The 21,765-nt window shown below is 38.2% G+C and overlaps 3 protein-coding genes across 9 annotated transcripts in view; 2 read left to right on the plus strand and 1 right to left on the minus strand.

Annotated features, from left to right (window-relative positions):
* LOC129720799 (GTP-binding protein Di-Ras2) overlaps positions 1 to 1,662 on the plus strand; it is a 239,372-nt gene extending 237,710 nt beyond the window's left edge. For all 6 annotated transcript variants that reach the window (XM_055672551.1, XM_055672547.1, XM_055672552.1 and 3 more), the window contains 2 exons: positions 1,091 to 1,183; positions 1,257 to 1,662. In XM_055672551.1, the coding sequence (XP_055528526.1) occupies positions 1,091 to 1,183; positions 1,257 to 1,508 (345 nt within the window). In that variant the 3' untranslated portion in view covers positions 1,509 to 1,662. The remainder of the gene's footprint in view (positions 1 to 1,090; positions 1,184 to 1,256) is intronic.
* A 180-nt stretch (positions 1,663 to 1,842) lies between these two features.
* Positions 1,843 to 15,708, minus strand: LOC129720798 (angiopoietin-related protein 6-like). Of its 2 annotated transcripts, none has more exons than XM_055672544.1 (7): positions 15,534 to 15,708; positions 15,418 to 15,462; positions 15,299 to 15,351; positions 15,208 to 15,246; positions 14,612 to 15,134; positions 14,248 to 14,556; positions 1,843 to 2,860 (listed from the first exon to the last, which is right to left on the minus strand). In XM_055672544.1, exons 1-6 carry the CDS (start codon positions 15,671 to 15,673, stop codon positions 14,436 to 14,438), a joined length of 921 nt encoding a protein of 306 aa, XP_055528519.1. In that variant the 5' UTR covers positions 15,674 to 15,708; the 3' UTR covers positions 1,843 to 2,860; positions 14,248 to 14,435. The 2 variants fall into 2 exon arrangements, with proteins under 2 accessions (XP_055528519.1, XP_055528521.1); XM_055672546.1 differs by lacking the exon at positions 1,843 to 2,860 and adding an exon at positions 13,848 to 14,057.
* LOC129720484 (uncharacterized) lies at positions 9,622 to 10,544 on the plus strand. The gene is made up of 2 exons (XM_055671968.1): positions 9,622 to 9,797; positions 9,920 to 10,544. Exons 1-2 carry the CDS (start codon positions 9,622 to 9,624, stop codon positions 10,542 to 10,544), a joined length of 801 nt encoding a protein of 266 aa, XP_055527943.1.
* Positions 15,709 to 21,765: the final 6,057 nt, after the last annotated feature.

The raw sequence follows: 21,765 nt of genomic DNA on the forward strand, positions 1-21,765 counted from the left end.
GCGTTGTTTGAGTTTCAGTAATTGTAACATTCAATAGAGTATAACGTAGAACACCAATTCACCATACGCGAATTCAATACACCATCTTCTCGGAATAATTTTGTTTAAATCTCGCGTTTTTCCCATTATAAACCCGCTGGCTGGTAAAATCGCAAGAAGTGAATTCTTCTAACTGGAATGGAAATTCCCAGTAGCTTCCATCCGGTATTCATCAATTATTGGCTATTACTCTCCAAGTTTGGCATTGACTTGTCGACTTTAGGGAAGCGGAAAACGGAAGACGCATTTCGAGTTCGCAGCACCGATAAGCAGCTGGGCTGGGAAACGTTCCGCCCTAGCAAGATGAATGACGGAAAGGTGAAAGAAAACTTCCCAGCGCCGCCACTCTTGTAACAAGTAGCAACGATAAAAGCACTTGTCGCAAGTTTCCGCACCGCTCGGGCGGTCGTCGGGTCGGTGGCCCGGGTGAAGTGCCGAACCAAATGGGGATAAATCAATCACAGTCGACAGGAAAAATCGATAAATTCTCCAATTGTGGCTCGACTCCCCGGTACGTCTTCATTTCAGTTTCCAATTATTACGGAACGGAAACGATTCAAATGAGAAAATGGCTTGCGGGATGATGAAGCGAAGCAGATTTTTCTTCGCGTGTTTTCTTCGTTGGCATTCAGTGTGACGAAAGATTTTACTTCATCTGGCGTTGATAATTTGGACTGCGGATTTGGTTCTTGTAACAAAATTTATTTTCAATTATATCATCAAGTTTATTGATTCTTTTAGAACTGATGTCGGATTCAGAAATAAAAATGATTCCCGTAATAAAGAAAATTGCCTAAGGCTTAGTTTTTAAATCTAGGGTTATAAATTTGATTTATTTTAAGCATCACTGAACAACACTTGAGGTTTCGGAAAACTAAACAGTAACATAACTAGAAATAATGTAATTTCAAAAGCACTTTCCAGCATATTTGCGCAACCAAGCTTGAAAGCTTATGTTCAAAATATGTCTCCCATAAAAAGCTTCACATCAGGAAGCTTTTTGCTGAACATGGAAACTAACTCACAGCTTCCTTTTTTTTTGCTCTTTTAGATTCCACAAGACACGACTGAATCGATGATTACCGTTGATTGGGAGAACGGATTTGTCGAGGCATCGGCAAAATTAAATCGCAATGTTTCACAGGTGAAATTGACATTTTTTTTCCAATTTCAAACAAGCAAACCGTCATATTTCTATACAAAATTTGCCCCGCTAGATCTTCAAGGAGCTTCTCGCCCAGGCCAAAATCGCGTACAATCTCAGTCCGGCGCTACGACGGCGGCGACGCCAATCGCTTCCTCAGCAGGCCAGCGTCGGCGGAGTTGGCGGAGGCACAGGCCCGCCAACGCCCCAGCAATCGATGCCCCCGAGCTCCGTTCACGTTCCATCCGCCGCACAACTAGCGCATCTGCAGCAAATCCAGGACAAAAGCCTCGGTGGCAAGCGGAATTCGTGCATTTTATCTTAATACCCCACCCCAGCCGGCCAATCTCTAGAAATCAAATAATCAGATAAGACAGCAAACCAGTCCAAACAAGTTATCCTGTTACGATGTATTTAAAATGATGTTTCATGTAATTCAATGAACAAACCAAAAAAAAAAACAAATATCCTATAATCAATGTTTGTGCGAACAACGTAATTCTGAACTTTGTTGTTGAGATGACAATTAAATTAACTAAATTAGGCTTACAGATCTGGAATGATAATCGCGAGTAGGTCAAAGATGTAAAGTAGCGAACAGGAATATTACGGGTAAATCCACAGTACACAAAAGCCAATCAAAGTAGAGGAAGTTTTCCCCCATAAAAAAAACCCATGCAATGAAAGTCGAGCGGCCAAGCTGACAAGCCAAATGAAGGCACTTTTCCATACCAAAAAAGGCTCTTCTTTTCGATTACATTAGGAAGAATTTTTATAAGAACATTAGGAAAAAAAATCTTTTGACGTATCCCACAAATTTAATAAACAGCAATGGTGTTAATAATTAGGTACATATTTCGAAGCTTTCCACCAACCAGAATAGAATCTACACCAAACATTCGTTTCTCTAATATCTGTTAGTTGTTGAATGTTAAATTTTTCGAAGCAAAGCAACTGGTATCATTCCCCACTTCCATCAAACGCACATTCATATTGCACAACAAAGCACAAAACCTAACCACTAATTTCTCTCGCAACACGCAGAAAATATGCTATAGTTGTAGAAAAGATAGGCAAAGAGTTCCAATTGCAATGCAATAAACAAATATCGAATGCTAAAATCGATTGAACGGTCGGACCGAATCGTTTGCTATAATGAAGATAAACTCTGAATTTATTATTAAAGATTAATAAAAAAACAAACACCACAATATTTAAGCTAAAAGCGATGCAAATATAGGATGACGCATTTTGCGAACAAAAAAAAAACAAGAGAAAATATTAAAGCAAAGGATTAGAGTTAATGTTATGCTACAGAAAATAATTGTTATACTTGCTATCCACAGAAAAGAAAAAAAATCAATTCCTTATATCCGAGAGAATTTACAATGTTTGTCACAAAAATGTGCTTCTCAATTCACTAGTGTAGGAAACATCAAGAGGTCGAAACAAATATTACAATATTCATACGTGATTGTGAGAGTCTGTTATTATTTTTTTGACAAAAATTATAACACTTATAATCCATAAAGGTACAGCTCGTTCGAGTTATTCAGTTCGGCAAAATTACCATCTCTGTTAATCCTATTGGACTCTCGTTGTCGAATACATTATCAGCATGGTTCAGATGAAATTTTGTACTATAGAAGATACAAGTCGTCGTTACTTCGAGGGCAGCTGTGAAAGAAAAATAGAGGGAGAATGAATTACCGAAAACCGATTAGTTTGTGTACTGTTTTGTAAAATTTTCTGGTAGCGCAAAATAAATTAGGATCTGTTTGATTCATTGCTGTGTCGGCACTGGTGATAGTGGAACGTTCCTTGGAAAGTTCGACAAGATGAAAGAAATTATTTTCCGCCTTGTTTAGATTTTTTACCTGAAAATCTAAACTTTTGCATCTCGAGTGTTCTGAATTTTTGAGTGTTTTTGTTATTGTTTGTTTATTCACTTTCTTATTGTATGTTAGATTTTAATTTCTTTATTTTCTAATTGATTGGGTTTTTTTGTTTTGTTTTTTGTTTTCTAGTTCAAGTTTTTTTTTGTTTTCTTGTTATCTTATTTTATAATTTTTGTTCTCTTTTTTGTTTTCTTGTTTTTTTCGTCTAGTTTTGTTTCAGATTTTTCTTATTTTTTGTATTCTTGTATTCTTGTATTCTTGTATTCTTGTGTTCTTGTATTCTTGTATACTTATTGTCTTGTTTTTTACTTGTTTTCTTATTATTTTGTCGTTTTCTAGTTTCCTTGTTTTCTTTGTTTCTAGTTTGATTTTTTAATTGTTTTTTTTTTCCTATATTTTTATACTTTCATTTTTTAGTTTTTCTGTTTTATTTATTTTGTTCTCATGTTTTTCGATTTTCTTGTTTTATTTGTTTTGTTTAATTTCCTGTTAATTTTTGTTTTGGTTTTTATGTTCTTTTATTAATTTATTGTTTACTCATTTTCTTGTTTTTATATATTTTTTTCTTTTGTTGTTTTTTTCTGTTTGCTCATATATTTCTGTTTTTTGATATTTTTCAATATCTTATTTTCTTGTTTTTGTTTGTTTGTTTTCTTGGTTTCTTGGTTTCTTCTTTCTTTGTTTCTTTATTTTTGATTTCTAGGTTTCTGTTTTTTATTTTCTCGTTATTTTGTTTCCTTGTTTTCACGTTTTCTTGTTCTCTTGTTTTCTTGTTTTCTTGTTTCTTGTTTTCTTGCTTTCTCGTTTTCCTGTTTTCGTGTTCTTTTTTTTGAAGTCTTGTCGTCTTGTTGTCTTGTTTTCCAGTCATGAAACTAGTATTCTTATTTTTTCCTATTTTATTTTACTGTTTTTGTTATATTAGTGTTCTCTATTCTATTTTATTTTCCTGTTTTATTTTTGTTTTCCCTTTTTCATGTCTTTTTTCTTGTTTGTTATTGTTGCGGCTGGGTACCCTATGTCTAATCAACAATAGACGCGCCGCTTCAATACAACTGATCCACTTCCCCTGTCAAAGTGATTGTCATTGCTGATCGAAGATCATACTGTGCGGTAGCGAAATTATAGTTTCTTAAATACGTATTACTTATTACTTAAACACCTATTAGATAAAAGTTACATCAATCTGGAAATTTATTAAATATTATTAGGCTAAATCGTAAGTTCTACATAAATACACTTATAATGTACTTAACATGATTTATAAAATAACAGCTAAAAGGAATGCGCTTAACCTAAAACACATGCGGTATTCTATAGGCGATTCACTGAAAATTGTAAGTGAAACAAGATATATTTGAATTGATTTTCTAAACGATTATATTTTACCTTAAAGCTTCGTGTACAATAAATTAGTTGCTAAAGAATTCAGTGGACTTGGTTCATTCCTTTGAAATCGCCGGAACAAAACCTTTGAGAATTTTCAATGGAAAATACAGATGCATCTCTCGACGTCCAGACACCCGAGCGAAGTAACATTAACAGTTGCATAAACTGCGACCGGCCCGTCTCTAGTGATGATCTTGTCCAGTGTGATGACTGCAAGGATTGGTGGCATATGTCTTGCGCTGGAGTATCTAAGTCGGTGTCCGAAAGACCTTGGAGTTGTCGAAACTGTTTACCCGTTAGCCTCTCTTCCCACACCACTACGTCTAGTAAGAGAGCCGCACAGCTACAACTAAAACTTCAACTGTTGGAAGAGAAACAAGCTCTCGAAAAACGTCATCTCTTTGAGAAGCAAAAGCTACTGGAAGAAGAGTTAAGAGATGTAAGCGATTCGGCAAGTAATCGAAGTAGAGCTCGTATACACTCTGACATCAGAACGATTCATCAGTGGCAACGGGAATGTATCGAAAACCTGACTGATATTAACGGAGTACAGAAGTCAGAGTCAGAGAAGCAAACGGTGGAGCAGGATGAAGAACGGTATGGAGATGACTTCGAAGACGACAATGCCAACTCAGCGCTACGTCAGGAACAATCGAAGTCGACGAACAACAAACCGTGGCTGAACTCAACAGCGCTCCCCGATCCGAGATCGATACCTGATCCAAAGACCGTTAGTTGGGACCAGCAGCAGCAAATCGGCGCGGTCCTACAGACGATTTTAAAACCAAAATTAACTCGGCGCGATCAGCAGCATTATGGCGCGATCCCTAAAATCGACCCAAAACAACGAAAGGTAGATGAGCAGAGAGGTAATGTCTTCCCCCCGATGCCCCATGTAACCCGAGGTAAGCCACCGTGTTATCCAAATGAAAGTCATTCAACATATACTGATAACTCCCTCCAACAAATGATAAAACAATTTGGCTCCCTTGCGCCATCGGCCCCCTTTTCGGGGCGCGATACGAAAACGCTACCTACGGTAAACAACTCTTGTCCGACGTTTGGAATAGATTCATCTCGTTCCAAGTTTACGCAATCAGCAGGAAACGTTCTCTCGTCACTAAGATTTCCCATTATCGATCAGTTTACACCCTCCCCCTCGCAGTTAGCTGCCCGGCAGGTCATGCCACGCGATTTACCCACATTTTCCGGAAACCCGGCAGAGTGGCCGATTTTTATAAGTAGCTTTGTCAATAGTACATTAACTTGTGGGTTCAATAGTTCCGAGAATCTCGCGCGCCTGCAACGATGTTCGAAAGGGCCCGCGTACGAATCAGTTAAAAGCAGACTACTGCTTCCCGAATCAGTTCCTCACGTAATCGATACTTTTCATCTATTGTAGGGGCGACCTGAATTATTAATTAATGCTTTGCTTCAATTCGTAGCAATTCGTAAATTCGTAGTGTTCCAGCACCGAAACCGGAAAAGTTAGAAACCATTATTGATTTCGGCATAGCTGTGCGCGGCCTTTGTGACCATCTGGAAGCTGCCGGACAACAGGAGCATCTCTCCAACCCATCTTTACTGACGGAGCTAGTAGAAAAATTGCCTGTGCACACTAATGTCGTTTTCGTTTTTACGGTGTAGCTACCCCGCGGACTACACTTTGTCCTATCACTGTTTTTTTTTTTTACATTTTCCGGACTATCCCGGACTACCCTTTTTCTGTCCCGGACAGTCCGCGCAAGAAACAGAGTGCAGTTTTGAAGACACCAACACATTCACACGTATGTGTCAAAATCAAAAAAAAATTGTCAAAATCGGTTTGCTTTGATTATCGTTCTTCGCGTGTCTAACATCAGGTTGAATTTTATTTATTTTATTTTGTTATTTTGTCATTTTTCAGTAAATTGGCAAATTTTTCGTACAGCAGCACAAACGCGATAAAAGACAATGGCGATACTGACTAAAACAAAAGTGACTGCTACCTCTGGTATTATACGCACACCATTGCAACTGCTCGGAAAGTGTTTTTTTTAAGCTGCAAAGCGTAGTCCGGGACGGGATAGTCCTGCCGTAAAAACGAATTCGACATAAGATGCAATGGGCAAATCATATACAGCAACACTCAGTGGTTAATCTTCAGACTTTCGGCGATTTTATGCTAGGAGTTATCACAGCAGTTAGCAGAGTCACGATGCACGTTGGTGGATGTAGCGGAAATCAACAGAGACCAAAAGGAACCGTAAACACCCACGCTAGTGAAATTGAAATACATGACTCAACGCGCGAAAATGAACGGATGTGTACTTGCTGTCAGCAATTTGGGCATCGATTATGGGAATGTCCATTGTTCAAATCGTACACCGTAGACAACCGATGGAAGTTTGTACAAAATAACTGCCTTTGTCGAAGCTGTCTAAATATGCACGGCAGGAGAAGTTGCAGGAATGCAAAACAATGCATTGTCGAAGGATGCCAATACCGTCAACACCCGATTCTACATTCTAATCGTGCAAGTAATCAGGTTAACCGTGGTTCATCCACAGCAGAAAATTATACACATCAACAGCAGGTACAAACTCTTTTGTTCCGTATTATCCCGGTCACGATTTGCGGACCTCAAGCTACCTTCGAAACCTTTGCTTTCCTAGATGACGGATCATCCCTTTCGTTGGTCGAAGATAAACTGGTGGAGCAACTGGGAATTGACGGTTGGACGAAACCATTGTGCCTGAAATGGACCGGAAATGTAACCAGAGTTGAGCCGGATTCGAAACAAGTGCAGATTAAAATTAAAGGAAACAATAGTCAAAAAATTTTCACACTCAACGATGTTCGTACCGTAAAAGAACTTACTCTACCCGAGCCAAGTCTTTGCTTTGAGAATATTTCCCAACGCTTTCCTCATCTCAAAGGTTTACCGATTAGCAGTTATGAAAAAGCAAGCCCTCGTTTGTTAATTGGAGTCAACAACGTAAATTCAATCGTTCCACTACAAGCGAAGGAAGGCAAGAAAAATGAACCTGTAGCAGTGAAAACCAGACTGGGGTGGTGCGTTTCTGGTGGTAACGACACGGGAGCTACGCCTGTTTTTGAATACCATGCGTGTGAGTGCGCGGTTGATCAGAAGCTGCTTGATGTTGTAAGGGATTACTTTACGCTTGAGGATACAGGAGTAATACCGCTGCAACAACTGGAGTCTGGAGAGGACAAACGCGCAAGAAAAATATTGGAGCAAACTACGGTTCGCGTTGGTGACAAGTTTGAAACGGGATTACTCTGGAAATACGATCACATAGAGTTTCCGGACAGCATGGCGGTGAAGCGATTCAAATGTTTGAAGGGTAAGATGAGTTGAAATCCGGAACTAGCGGCCAACCTGAGCAAGCAAATGTCGGAATACCAGCGAAAGGGCTACGCACGTTGTGCGACAGAAGATGAGCTTAAGTGCGGGGATCCGAAGCGAGTGTGGTACCTGCCATTGGGTGTGGTGACAAATCCGCGGAAGCGGGGAAAAGTTCGCTTAATTTGGAATGCTGCGGCCAAAGTGGATGGAATATCGTTGAATACCATGCTGCTTAAGGGCCCAGACCAGCTCGCTTCACTGCCGGCAGTATTATCTCGATTTAGACAGTACAAGGTGGCAGTTTCGTCCGATATCAAAGAAATGTTTCACCAGATATCTATACGGGAACCTGATCGCCATTCTCAACGATTCCTGTGGAGGAACGATCCGACGGAAAATTTTGGAATCTTCTTAATGAATGTGGCCACGTTTGGTTCAACCTGTTCGCCAGCATCGGCTCAACATATTAAAAACAAAAACGCTGAGGAGTTCGCTGATCGTTACCCACATGCAGTGGAAGCGATTTTGAAAAACCACTACGTGGATGATTTCCTCGATAGCTTCGAAAGTGAAGAAGAGGCAGTGCGCGTGTCCACTGAAACCCGATACATCCACCAGAGGGGAGGCTTTGTGCTGCGAAACTGGTTGTCGAATAGCGCTGCAGTATTGAACGGAATGACCGTGGAAAAGCCCTTGGATGCCAAAGGTTTCTGTCTCAACCCAATCGAAGAAAGCGACCGAGTGTTGGGCATGAAGTGGCTGATAGTACGTGACGAACTACAATTCTCAATCAAATTGAAAGCTGAAATCCAACAACTGATTGATAACAAAGAACGACCCACTAAACGACAGATCCTGAAGTGTCTGATGGCCATCGTTGATCCGCTGGGTCTTTTAAGCATGTTTCTCGTCCACGGGAAAGTAAACCTTCAGGAAGTGTGGCGTGCCGGTTTGCAGTGGGGTGAGAAAGTGACGGATAAGATCTATGAATCCTGGACCAGATGGACTGGTTTGTTTGGGCAAATTAGTGCTCTGCGAATACCACGATGCTACTGTCACGGTGCAACGAAGGAAACGTATAGTTCACTGCAGCTTCATGTCTTCGTAGATGCTAGTGAAACTGCCTTCTCTGCCGTGGTTTACTTTAGAGTGATGAGACTAAACGGGCCAGCAGAAATTTCGTTAGTCGCCGCCAAAACTAAAGTCGCTCCTTTAAAGCCGCTTTCAATTCCACGCTTGGAACTACGCGCAGCGGTTTTGGGCAGCCGCCTCATGACGTTTATAATAGAAAACCACTCCGTAGAAATAAAACAACGATATCTCTGGAGCGATTCCATGACAGTGCTTGCCTGGTTGCGAGCTGACCATCGTCGGTATAAACAATACGTTGCGCATAGAATCGGTGAGCTGCTTTCCACAACTGATGTAGCAGAGTGGAAATGGGTTCCTAGCAAATTAAATCCTGCCGACGCAGCCACAAAGTGGGGGAAAAATAAGTGCTCTGATTTCACCGACGTTTGGTTCAACGGGCCGGAATTTCTTCGCAACCCTGAGGAGAGTTGGCCGCAACAGACAAAGCTTCTATCCTCTCCAGAAGAGGAGCTGAAACACTGCTGCGTGATTCAAGAACCCCCGTTGCCAGAAGTCATAGTGAAATTTAACCGTTTCTCAAAGTGGAACCGATTATGGAGAGCAATTGCGTTCGTGCATCGCTTCGCGGAAAATATCAGACGCAACGTCTAAAGCAAAAATTGGATTTAGCACACCTCACGCAACATGAACTACAAAAGGTAAAACACACTATTATGCGGATGGTGCAGTGGCAGGTGTTCCCCGAAGAAATGGTTACGTTGGAAAGGTATCGATCGCATCCAGATAAGTCCAGTAGTTTGTATGAGTTGTCACCAACGTTGGATGAGTACGGAGTTATGCTTGGAGGATTGGAGCTGCACCTCATGCATCGTTTGACGCTAAATATCCGGTGATTCTTCCACGAGAGCATCTTGTGACTAAGTTAATACTGGAAAATTTGCATCAAACGTTTTGCCACGGAAACTCAGAAACAGTGGTGAACGAGGCTCGACAATTATATCACATCCCTAGGCTGCGGGCGGTCGTAAGGCAAGTAGCTGCAGCATGTCAGTGGTGTATCGTGAAGAAAGCAACTCCGAAAGTACCTCGGATGGCACCGCTTCCTGTGGTACGATTGTCGTCATTCACTCGACCGTTTACGTACACCGGTATAGATCTGTTTGGTCCATTGCTAGTGAAAGTTGGAAGAAGTGTTGCAAAGCGTTGGATCTGCTTGTTCACATGCCTGACTATCCGTGCCGTTCATGTCGAGGTTGTCCCCACTCTTACTACCTCATCTTGTGTGAAATCTATACGACAGTTCGTCTGTCGACGCGGTTCACCTGCCGAGATTTATTCGGACAACGGCACTAACTTTCAAGGTGCCGAGCGATTACTACGAGAACAACTCACAAATATACAAAACGAGCTGGCGGAAACATTCACTAACTCACATACAAAATGGGTTTTCATACCACCCGCGGCACCCCATATGGGCGGTGCATGGGAAAGGATGGTGCGATCGATTAAGTCAGCGATGCAGATAGCATATAACAATAATCAAAAGCTGGATGACGAGGGATTGCAAACAATGGTTATAGAAGCTGAACGAAATCGTCAACAGCCGACCTTTCACATATCTTCCACTGGACTCTGAAGAAGGAGAGGCTCTAACACCAAACCACTTTTGCTGGGAAGTTCAAATGGCGTACGACAGCCCATTGTTGCTAACGCCAACCCCAAGTTCGCTACAAAAAATGCTTGGAATCAAATTCAACTTCAACTCGATGCCTTCTGGAAACGTTGGATCCGAGAGTATCTTCCTATGCTAACCAAAAGGTCAAAATGGTTCGGCGAAGTGAAACCAATAACTGTAGGAGATCTAGTATTTGTCGTGGATGACCAGCGTAGGAACGGCTGGGCTCGGGGACGGGTTCAAGAAGTCGTAAAAGGGAGAGATGGAAGAGTTCGACAAGCTGTAGTTCAAACTGCGAGGGGGATGTTGCGTAGGCCAGTGACTAAGTTGGCTGTGTTGGAGGTTGAGCAAAATGGTAAAACTGGATCCGGTGGCCAGTGTTATGGGGGGGGATGATGTTGCGGCTGGGTACCCTATGTCTAATCAACAATAGACGAGCCGCTTCAATACAACTGATCCACTTCCCCTGTCAAAGTGATTGTCATTGCTGATCGAAGATCATACTGTGCGGTAGCGAAATTATAGTTTCTTAAATACGTATCTTTTATTACTTAAACACCTATTAGATAAAAGTTACATCAATCTGGAAATTTATTAAATATTATTAGGCTAAATCGTAAGTTCTACATAAATAAACTTATAATGTACTTAACATGATTTATAAAATAACAGCTAAAAGGAATGCGCTTAACCTAAAACACATGCGGTATTCTATAGGCGATTCACTGAAAATTGTAAGTGAAACAAGATACATTTGAATTGATTTTCTAAACGATTATATTTTAGCTTAAAGCTTCGTGTACAATAAATTATAAATTCCTTTGAAATCGCCGGAACAGTTATTTTATCGTTTTCCATTTTTCCTGGTTGTTTTTTCTTATTTATTTATTATAATTTTAATTATTTTCTTGTCATCATGTACCTTGTTTTCACGTTTTCTTATTCTTTTGTTTTCTTGTTCTGTTGTTCTCTAGTTTTCTTGTTTTCTCGTTTTAATGTTTACTTATTTTGTTTTGTTGTCTTGTTTTGATGATCTTTTATCTTTTATCTTTGTTTTTTTTTCTGTGGATTCTTTTTTTTTTCGTTTTATTCTCATTTTGTTTTGTTAGTTTGTTTATTTTTGCATTCTAGATTTCTTGTTTTCTCGTTTTGATACTTCCTTGTTATACCATTTTTTATTGCCTTCTTGATTTCTTGTTACCTTTTTTTTTCTTGTTTGAAATTTTAATATTTTCTTGTTCCCTTGTTATCTCATATTCTTATTTTCATGTGTTCTTGCATTTTTGTTTTCTAGTTTTCTTATTTTCCTGTTTTCTTTGTTTTTTTTTTCGTTCTTCTTATTTTCTCTAGTCTCGTTGTCTTGTTTTCTTGTTTCTCAATTCTCTTTTTATTTTTTTGTTTTTCTTGTTTTTTTTTGTTTTCCTGATTCTCACTTTATCGTTTTAGAATTTGCTTTTTTTTGATTACTTTTTTCTTTCGTTTATTTTGATATTTTCTTGTTATCTTGTTTTCTTTTTTTTGTTTTTTTTGTTGACTTATTTTCTTTTGTTCACTTGTTTGCTTTCATATTTTCTCAATAACTCGTTTTTCATCCTTTCGTTTTTTTTTTGTTTTCTTGTTCTCTTGTTTCAATGTTTATTTTTTTCCTTTTTCCTTTTTCTTTTGTCTTCTTGTTTTTTTCCTGTTTGCTTTTTTTTGGTTTCTTGTTTTCCTCTTTCGTTTTATTTTGTTTTCTTGTTTCCTTATTTCGTCAATTTGTATTTAACATGTTTCATATTTTTTGTTTTTTTTTATTATCATCGGTTTGATGTTATTTTTTTCTTATTTGTTTTATTCTTGTTTTCTCTGTTTTCTTTTTTTCGTTTTTTCGTATTCTTATTCTTGTTTTCTTGCAATCTCGTTTGCCCAAGAACATCGTTTTGATATTTTTGTTTTTTCTTGTTTTCTTGTTACCTCTATTTCTTGTTCTCACGCTTTCTAGTTTTCTCGTTTTCTTCTTTTGATGTTTCTTGTTTGCTTATTTTCTTGTGTTTTTGGTTTTTTGTTTCCTTGTTCTTGTTTTTATTGTAGTCTCGTTGTCTTGTTTTCTCGTTTCTCTATTTTCTTGTTAATATTTTTTTTGGTTTTCCTTGTTTATTTTTTGTTTTTCTGTTTCTTACTTTATCAATTTATTATTTTCATGTTTATGGTCGTTTATTTTTTGGTTTTGATGTCATTTCAGTTTTATTATTTGTTTTATTTTATGTTTTCTCTTTTTTTCGTTTTTTTTTGTATTCTTATTTTTTTATTTCCTCGTTTTCTTGCTTTCTCTTGTTTTTTATTTCGTTTTAGTATTTTCTGGTTTCTTGTTTTTTCTTGTTTTCTTGTTATCTTGTTACCTTTCTTTTTTTTTTGTTTTCACGTCTCTAATTTTCTTGTTTTCGCGTTTTATTATTTTCTTGTTTTGATATTTTTTTGTTATCTTGTTCTTGTTTGTTGACTTATTTTCATGTTCAATTGTTTGTTTTAATGTTCTCAATTACTTGTTTTTTTCTTATTTTTTTGTTTTCTTGTTTATATTTTTTAGTTTTTTCCTTTCTATTTTGTTGTCTTGTTTTTTTTTTATTTTTAATTTCATTTCTATTTGTTTTATTTTGTTTTCTTGGTTTGTTGTTTTCCTTGTTTTGTTTTCTTGGCTCCTTACGTTTTTTTTTGCCAATGTGTTGTTTACTTGTTTCTTATTTTTTGTTTTTTTTTTATCAGTTTTTTTTTCTTTTCTTGTTTTCCTGATTATTTTTAGTTTTTATTTTATTTCTTGATTTCTTTTTTTGTGTATATTTTTTGTTTTTTTTTTTGTTTCTTGTTCTCTTGTTTTCTTATTTCCTTTTTTTCTTGAGCTATGTTGTTTTTTTTTTTTCTTTAATTTTATTCTTGCTTATTTTCCGTCGGTCTAATTCCACCACTGTTGTTGCTTCTTTTTTACCTTCTGAAACTTTGTTTTACAATTTTTAGTATTTCTGTAGAGTTTTTGGTTAGGAATTTTGAAACTTTCTAAGTTAGAGACTTTTAACTTTAAACATTTATACTATATAATTTGTATCTTATCTAGGTACATCACTATACTTCATGCTATTATATTGCGAGAATCTTAAATTATCACACTATAAAATTAATTCATTCAATCCACTCTATTTTTATTTTCCACTACAAACAAAGCCAGCATTCACGCCATAATTATGGTAGACACGATGTTATGTTATCAACCAACACATAATCACGCGACACCATGTGCGCTGCTGTTGTAATCGATGATGTAAACGAGCGAACCAACAACCCCGAAACGAGACCAGGGCACCCTTCGGTTACTGCCACGGATAATTTTGTTTATATGCGATCACCCCTGACGACGCGGCGTTGCTAAGGATCGCGCTCGCCTGCTACGCGTGGCGGACAGATAGGTGGAACGCACACAGTGCACTTAGTTCCGGTTTGTGCCTTCGGTGATACGGTTATCCGGATTCCAGCGTGGAAGTGCGTAAAGAAAGCGGGAGGTGTAATTAGATAGAGTTTAAGAAAAGCATATTCGGATTATGTTCAACCTTTTTCCCGATAGCTATCACGGATATAAGTGCAACATCTAAATAATAAATAAGTGCTTAATACTAAAAAATAGGAAAATAAATACCATGTGCGCTGAGTTGTTTTCTCTTTTGTTGCGTAGCAAAAAAATATTGGTGACGTCATCTTCGAATTAGGCGAAACATTGAACTTTCACTTCTATTACTGTGTTGGTGGATTTTATACGGTGACAACCATGGATATAGACAATAAACTAGTAAGGTTTGTATGTATATTTTAGTTACATATGACAGGTCAGACTTTCTCGCGTATCATCATAGACGCTTCTTTTAGGCCTTGTAAATCCTTTCTGAATCCGAACCAATTCATTGTCAGGTTATTTTTTTCGTATTGATTGTAGGGTCCATTTAAATTTCTACAACGAAAAACCAACACTCAAAATAAAATCTAACAATATATGCTACACTTACGCATTCATACAATCGCTAAACCACCAACCACTTTTGAAAAACCCAGCACACGAGTCAGAGTGGTGATCGTTATCCTGATCATACGTCGAAAATTTAGTTCCATTGCTAGCCGACAATGAATCTTCCGCATTTCCATGATCATAATTTCCAAGTCTAAGCTTATACTTCGCTCCCTCACTATCCACCGAGAAGCCGTCGTAATGAGCTATTTTGCCTATTCCGTCAAAATCTTTTAGTACCACCAGCAGTTCATACTTTGCGGAGCGAGTAATTTTGTATATTTTGTCCAGTCCCATCCAATGTTCACCGTCGGGTTCCCCGAATCCATCCCGGTACTCCTCCCAGCTGCGAGTAAAATTAACAGTTCCGTTGAACCGTCTGTGGATCACGATCCATCCGCCGCCGAGAAAGTTCTGCTCACAGTAAGCCATGAAAGGCTGCGTATCCACCCCCGATGGGCGAATCATGAAAACGTTACTGAACTCAGATGGGACGGTTCGGCACGAGTCGAAGTAGGCACCGGCTGGGATAAGGGTCGAAAATGAAATGTGAATATAATTTAATTGTTGAATAAATAATTCAGATAAATATCTTACAATTTTGTGTGACGGTTTTCTTCAAATCAGCAACTTTCTCTGAAAAAAAATCCTCAGTTTTTTTTCTTACCTACAAATTGATTCCACTTACCAATAATTTTGTTTTGTTGAGCCATCATCTGTTGTCCTAGTTTTCGCTCCAATCTAGTATGTCAACAAACAAAAAAACTGTAAAAAATATTTGATTGCAGTGAAAGAAAAACATCACACTTCTTTTCCATTTCGGCTATCAGCTCCTCTAGTCGGTTCATCATTCTGCAGTGGAAAAACAAAACCGCTTTATTAACCATACACTCACAACGATTTTTTTGTTTCACAATTCATACCTAGATTCTGTTTGATTCATGCGAGCAGCAATCGAATCGCCTATTAAAGGGTAAACTTTCGCAGAATCTAGAAACGGTGGCCAAGGCCAGCCAAGCCCGACGATGGCCATGAAAAAGAGATTCGCTCGCCTCGATCCCATCCTGACGGCGTGAAGTTCAGAACTGCTCAATAAATCTGCCGGCGCCTGCGCCTTCAGAGCAATATGCTAAGCAATCAGATTCTTATCATCGCATTATTACGTATATACGGAGAGAGTGAATAATGAAATGATTCATGAGAGTTTTTTCCCGTACAGGGCAATTCTCGCTGAAACCAGGCCACTAGTGACACGAAATCTTTAAAAATTGATTTTTTTATTTTAGTCCGATTGAACGCAGTAAAAAATTAATAACTGCACATAAATTTGTTCCATTTGGTGGACCCCTTGTTTGCCAAGGGGTGAACAAATATTTAGAAAAGTGAAAATCGAATATTTTTATCGAGCTATATTTCAAATATTTGTCCCAAAACCCTCTACAAACAGCATTTCATTATACAGAAAACATTTAGGGCTTTCATGTGGAGTATTCAAAAGTTTGACCGCCATCTTGGATTCGACGCCATTTTGAATTTTATCATGAAAACGCGTTTTCGAACAGGTTGGCAACCACCGATTTTAATTCTGAGACAAATATGAATATAAATATGAAATATGGCTCGATAAAAATATTCGATTTTCACTTTTCTAAAAAAAATTTCTCCCCTTGGCGAACAAGGGGTCCACCAAATGGAACAAATTTATGTGCAGTTATTAATTTTTCACTGCGTTTAATCGAACTAAAATAAAAAAATCAATTTTCAAAGACCTCGTGTCATTAGTGGCCTGGTTTCAGCGAGAATTGCCCACAGCAGTAATCAAGCTCACAGCTAACACAAAGGAGTTAAAAATGTGTTTCTCTTTAATATAGTTACTTCAGAGATTCACGTGCTCTGGAATACATTGGGAACATTGCACCCAAAGTCAACATTATTCGAACTTCAGTCTTTGATTATAGTTGTATATCTTCAATGAACACTGTTCATGTCTTTTAGGATCAAATGGCTAATAATAGCACAAAAGTCTCTTAACATTAGTTTAGTTGGGCTCAAGCTGGATGCTTAATTATGAGCTGTTTTTAAGAGACATGCTTTGCAATATTGAATGAGCAATTACGTATGGCGTTTTTGAATTATACAAACACGAACATAGTCCAATAAACTCAGGTTTAATCATAAACAAGCAGTAGAATACAGTGCATCTTGAATTGTCCGACAGTCCGACGGCGAAATTGAAAAGCTAGAAAATAAAATAAGATAAAAGTAATTACTAAAAATTCCAAAAATAAAAAGCACATGGAGACGATAGGAGTTTTAACATATTAATCAAACATCTCCCTGAAAGCACAATGGAATTCATGGTTGAAATTTTCAATAGCTGTTTCAAAATCGCATATTTTTCAAAATCACGGAAAAATGCCACTTAAAATTACTTCCATTTTGAAACCGTATAAAGATACAGCTAAGGTCTCACGTTATCGATTCATCAGTTTTCTTTCTTCCATAAATAAACTGTATGAGAACATTATTTTTAACAGTGAGTGTAATTTCCTGAGCAAAACGTGATTTGAAAAAAAACTTTATGCTTGTTCTTCAATTTTTTAAATGAAGAATAAAAAACTGCTCGAAAGGTGTTAAATGACAGTTCGCTCATGTACGGTAAAGAGGCGAACTGTCATTTAACACATTTCGAGCATTTTTTCAAACTTCATTTAAAAATCGAAGGATAACGATAATTTTTTTTAAAATCATGTTCTGCTCAGAAAATTACACTCTTTCAGTTGATACATAAAAATCAGAAAATCATATAAAACTTTAGGACCCAATTGCCCATAGTTACTAATATGATACGAGCTAACAAACCTAAAGGGTTTTGCACAGCAGCTGCTCTTCTAGATATAGAAAGAGCTTTCAACACTGCTTGGCGTGAAGGTTCGATTGCGAAATTGCTGGCTGTTAAATTTCTAACTTCTATAATAAGAATTAAAAAAAATAACGTTACTGATCGAACTCTGAACATTGATTCCCTGTCAGAGCAGTTATACCTAAATAGGGATGGTCAAAATCGTATCAGCGAATTCTCATCAGAAAATTCTATTGGATTCAAATCACGCATACAACGCAAAGTAATATGTGACAAATGAATTTTCGACAGGCTTTCAAATGGCTTCAATGACCTGCTCGCAGTCAGACCGAGTCGTACCACTTGACAAATGGGTTCGCTTAATGACGTAAAGCGACTGAGAACACACAAACACAAAACGTGTTTGTCATTTGACAGAATTGAAGATGAGTGATGTCGGCACGTAGATTGGTGGCTTCGGTGGCAGTGTTGAGTGGTAGTTGTGGGTGACGGTATTTGGCAGCGGTGTTTGACGATGGTGATTGACTGTGGGGAGGCTAGGCAGTATGTAAGGAAAAATTAATAATTTTGTACGGTTTTAATACGTTTCTGGGCATTACGGGGGAAGGGGCTCGTTGCACTCCCAGTGAGAAAAAAATGTCTTTGAAGGGAGTGTTAGTATCAGCTGGTGGTTGTAACTGAATTCATTTTAGGTTTCAACGATTAATTATCAGACAAACTGTTCAATTTTTGATCGAAGGTAACCTTTGAGGCTGTTTTTAAACTTTTGGATATTTCGCTCCGCTTTTATGGTTGCTGGCAAGGCATTGTATTTTATTTTACCGTAGTAACAAAAGGACTGCTTCATCAGCTCAGAATTTGGCCTTCTAAACACTAAATTGGTTTGATTTCTCGTTTCATACCGGTGTGATGGATGTTCAAACCGCAAGTTATGGTGTGCGATTAGGTTGTGCAATAAATTCTGCATCTGCACAACACACTGAAGTTCTCGCAGTGCGGCAACTGGTAGAATGGAATGGTCTGCTTCACAATACAGTGTAAAATAGCCGGGGTTTCTTGTAGACTGCTTCGAGGCAACGATTTTGTAGTCGTTGGAGTGACTTAAGCTTCGTATTGCTGGCCGCTCCCCATATAGAAATGAGATACTGCAGTTTGGAATGCACGAACGCGTGGTACAAAGAAAGCATCTGTTTGCGTGGCAAGAATTTTGAAGTTTTCCATAAGAGTCCACAGATAGAGCTTATATCGGAGAATAAGGCATGAATGTGGTCGCTCTATCTCAATGAAGGATCCAGGATAAGCTCTAAGTTTTTGAATTTGAATCCTCTTTCGATCCCAGTGGAACCAATCTGAAGTTGAGCACTCACGGAAGCTGAACGAACTGAGTGGAAGATCATGCATTTGGTCTTGTCCAAGTTAAGAGACAGAAGGTTTTCGCAGAAATATTCTTGAAGTATTGCCATGTCATCAGACATTGCCAAGTTATGTCGTTTATATTTGCTCTAGGATACGAGAGAGAGGTGTCATCAGCGAACAGGCGAGGCTTCCCATTCAGCCTGAGATTGGCTATGTCATTTATGTATATCAGGAATAACAGTGGGCCAAGGTTGCTTCCTTGTGGGAAACCTACTCTTAACTGGCGATAGGAACTTTTTGCTCGTTTACTTCGACGTACTGGGTCCGGTTTGAGAGATAATTTCTTAGCAGTTGATTAGGAATTCCTCTAATCCCATAGTATTCCAGTTTCTGAAGTAAAATTTCGTGATCGATGGTATCGAACGCCTTCTTTAGATCCAAAAATAGAACGCTCATCAGTCTCCCCGTATCTGAAGCTTGCCATCAACAAGCTCACAGGTTGCAATTTGAGTACTGGAACCGGCACGAAACCCATATTGACAGTTATACAGAAGTTTGTGCTGCTGGAGAAAGTTCACAATTCTCTTGACTAGTATTCGCTCCAAGATCTTGTTGATCACAGATAGAACGGAGATCGGTCTAAAGTTTCTCACGTCTGCTTTACAGCCCCCTTTGTAGATCGGAACTAGACGCGCTGTTTTGAGGAATTCTGGATAAATATCTGATTCGATGCTGTCATTGAACACTTCTTTCAGCAGTTTCGAAAAGAATACGTGATGCGTTTTGAGGAGTGAGGCAGGTATTCCGTCTGGTCCGCAGCTTTTTGATCCATTTAAGTCTTTAATCATTAAAATTACTTCTTGCTCTGTGGTAGGTGCTACGAATAACGAATTGCTTTGGTAATTCTAAGAGCCAAAGCGGTCGAAGTCTCGATTGCTGTGTATGGTTGCGGCAAGCTGGAGTCTGATTGAAGAATTTGTTAAAGGTATCAGCAACCAATGGTCCGTGAGATGAGATGCTGCCATCCACTTCGAGTTTGATCTGGTTCGTTCCAACGTTTTGACGACCCATCAGCTCATTGAGGTCCTTCCACATTCTTTTCTGGTCTTTCGTCTCAAAAAGTCTACTGTAGTATTCTTTTTTAGCTCGATCCTTCTCATACTGAACTTTTTTACAGATGTGAGTAAGCAATTCCTTCAAATGAGTATCGCTTGGTCTTCTCCGGCTTTTTATAAGAACGTTTTTCTTAATACGCAAAAGTTTCCACAAATCAAAGGACATCCATGGACAGAATCCTTTGACCTTAGCTTCTAATGAAACTTTCCTTGTGAACTGTTGCTTTAGCTGGTTATACACATCCAGTACAAGTTGCAAACGATTTGCTGGTGGTCCGTCGGGAATATTGGTTACGGCAACACTGAAAGCTTCATCTAATTTGTTATGGCTGATGATCGTCTTCTCAAGAATCCGTTTCTCCACAGGTTTGCTGAACGTCGATGAGACTAAGCTGTGATCACTAAAATCTGTGTCAATAGTTTCGTTTATAACACTCAATCGCAGTTTTATTTCGTGATATGAAAATTGAAGGACAACAATAGAAAATTTCTGAAAATCACGTTTTACTTGGTAAATGCAGTTCTTTCAGCTGATACAAAAAACAGATATAGCTAAACAACCCAATTTTCTTTCATTTACTTTGTCTTGACTCCCTTTCATGAAGCTTTCATTTGATGAAAAACTTCTCAAAAGGGTAACCCTTCGTTTTCACTCTAACCGATGACGTTTTAGCACCTCGTGTCAGTAAATCAACCAAGAAGGTGGAAATATAACCGTGAATAAGGCGTGAAGCTTGAAGAAATGTTTATTCCAATCGAGAGCAAGAAGAGTGTGGCAATACGTTGAATCTGTACGAGTTCAATTGAAAGTGACGTTCGGGTGATTTATTTTCAGTATGAATTTTACCCATTGAACTGAAAAAGTTGGGTTCTGTTCACGAAAACGCTATGTTTAGAGCATGATGTATAAAGACATGATGTAACGACCCAAGCAAATTGAAATATAATAAAAAAATTAAATTGTGATCATTTGTTGCACTAATGAAATTCCGAGGTTTTAAGAAACATTTTTTGTTACTACGATGAAATTGTATAGAAACAAGCAACAACTAAAGTTGCATCGCAGCTTCAAATATCTTCACACCAACAACGTAATTCGCGGGGTTGGATTTGTTGTTGAAACGTGTAAACGGCATTTGAAAACCTAACCATCACTGAATAGATCTAGTGGGTGGAGCATATAGGTTGCCAACGTGATGCTTGCAAGATACAAAAAACAAACACACAAAAGAACTTCTAAAAGTTGCTGTCATGTTCTGAAGCTATGTAACAGCAACTTTTGCTCGATCGTTCGCCTTATATTTGTTATTGAGATGAGGTTATTTACTGCGTTGTAACTTTTGGGTACTTGGACTAGAAGTCGTCCAAAAAGTGTGGGTCTCTAAAACGAAATGTGATAAATTGCTTTGAATTTCATTATCACGCTGAGGTACTGATGAATTGAAGAAGCAAAATTAAAACTGGTAATGACCATTAGCATGATAAGGGAAGCAATATTTAAAACTGAGCCATGAACTTGCAAGTGTTTTTACAGCAAATGACGTAAATAGTACAAACGAGAAAAGTGAATAGAAATTGATAACCGAGTTGAATCCTCAAATTTCTAGAAATAATCGAAGATAAATCGCTATACAGACAATCTCTTTCCATTCTGACCATTTGCCGTTTTACAATCTTACCACAACGCCATGAAGTTTCTATTGCGCCCTAGTTGCTGTTACGATGCATCTTCGTAGCAGAAATTTTACCATGCACCATTTACCATGTTGTTATCAAATTTCATGCATTAGTTCATACACATTGCGGTTTCAATCTTGGAAC

This window comes from Wyeomyia smithii, chromosome 2, assembly GCF_029784165.1.
Source record: "Wyeomyia smithii strain HCP4-BCI-WySm-NY-G18 chromosome 2, ASM2978416v1, whole genome shotgun sequence".
NCBI classification, from domain to species: domain Eukaryota; kingdom Metazoa; phylum Arthropoda; class Insecta; order Diptera; family Culicidae; genus Wyeomyia; species Wyeomyia smithii.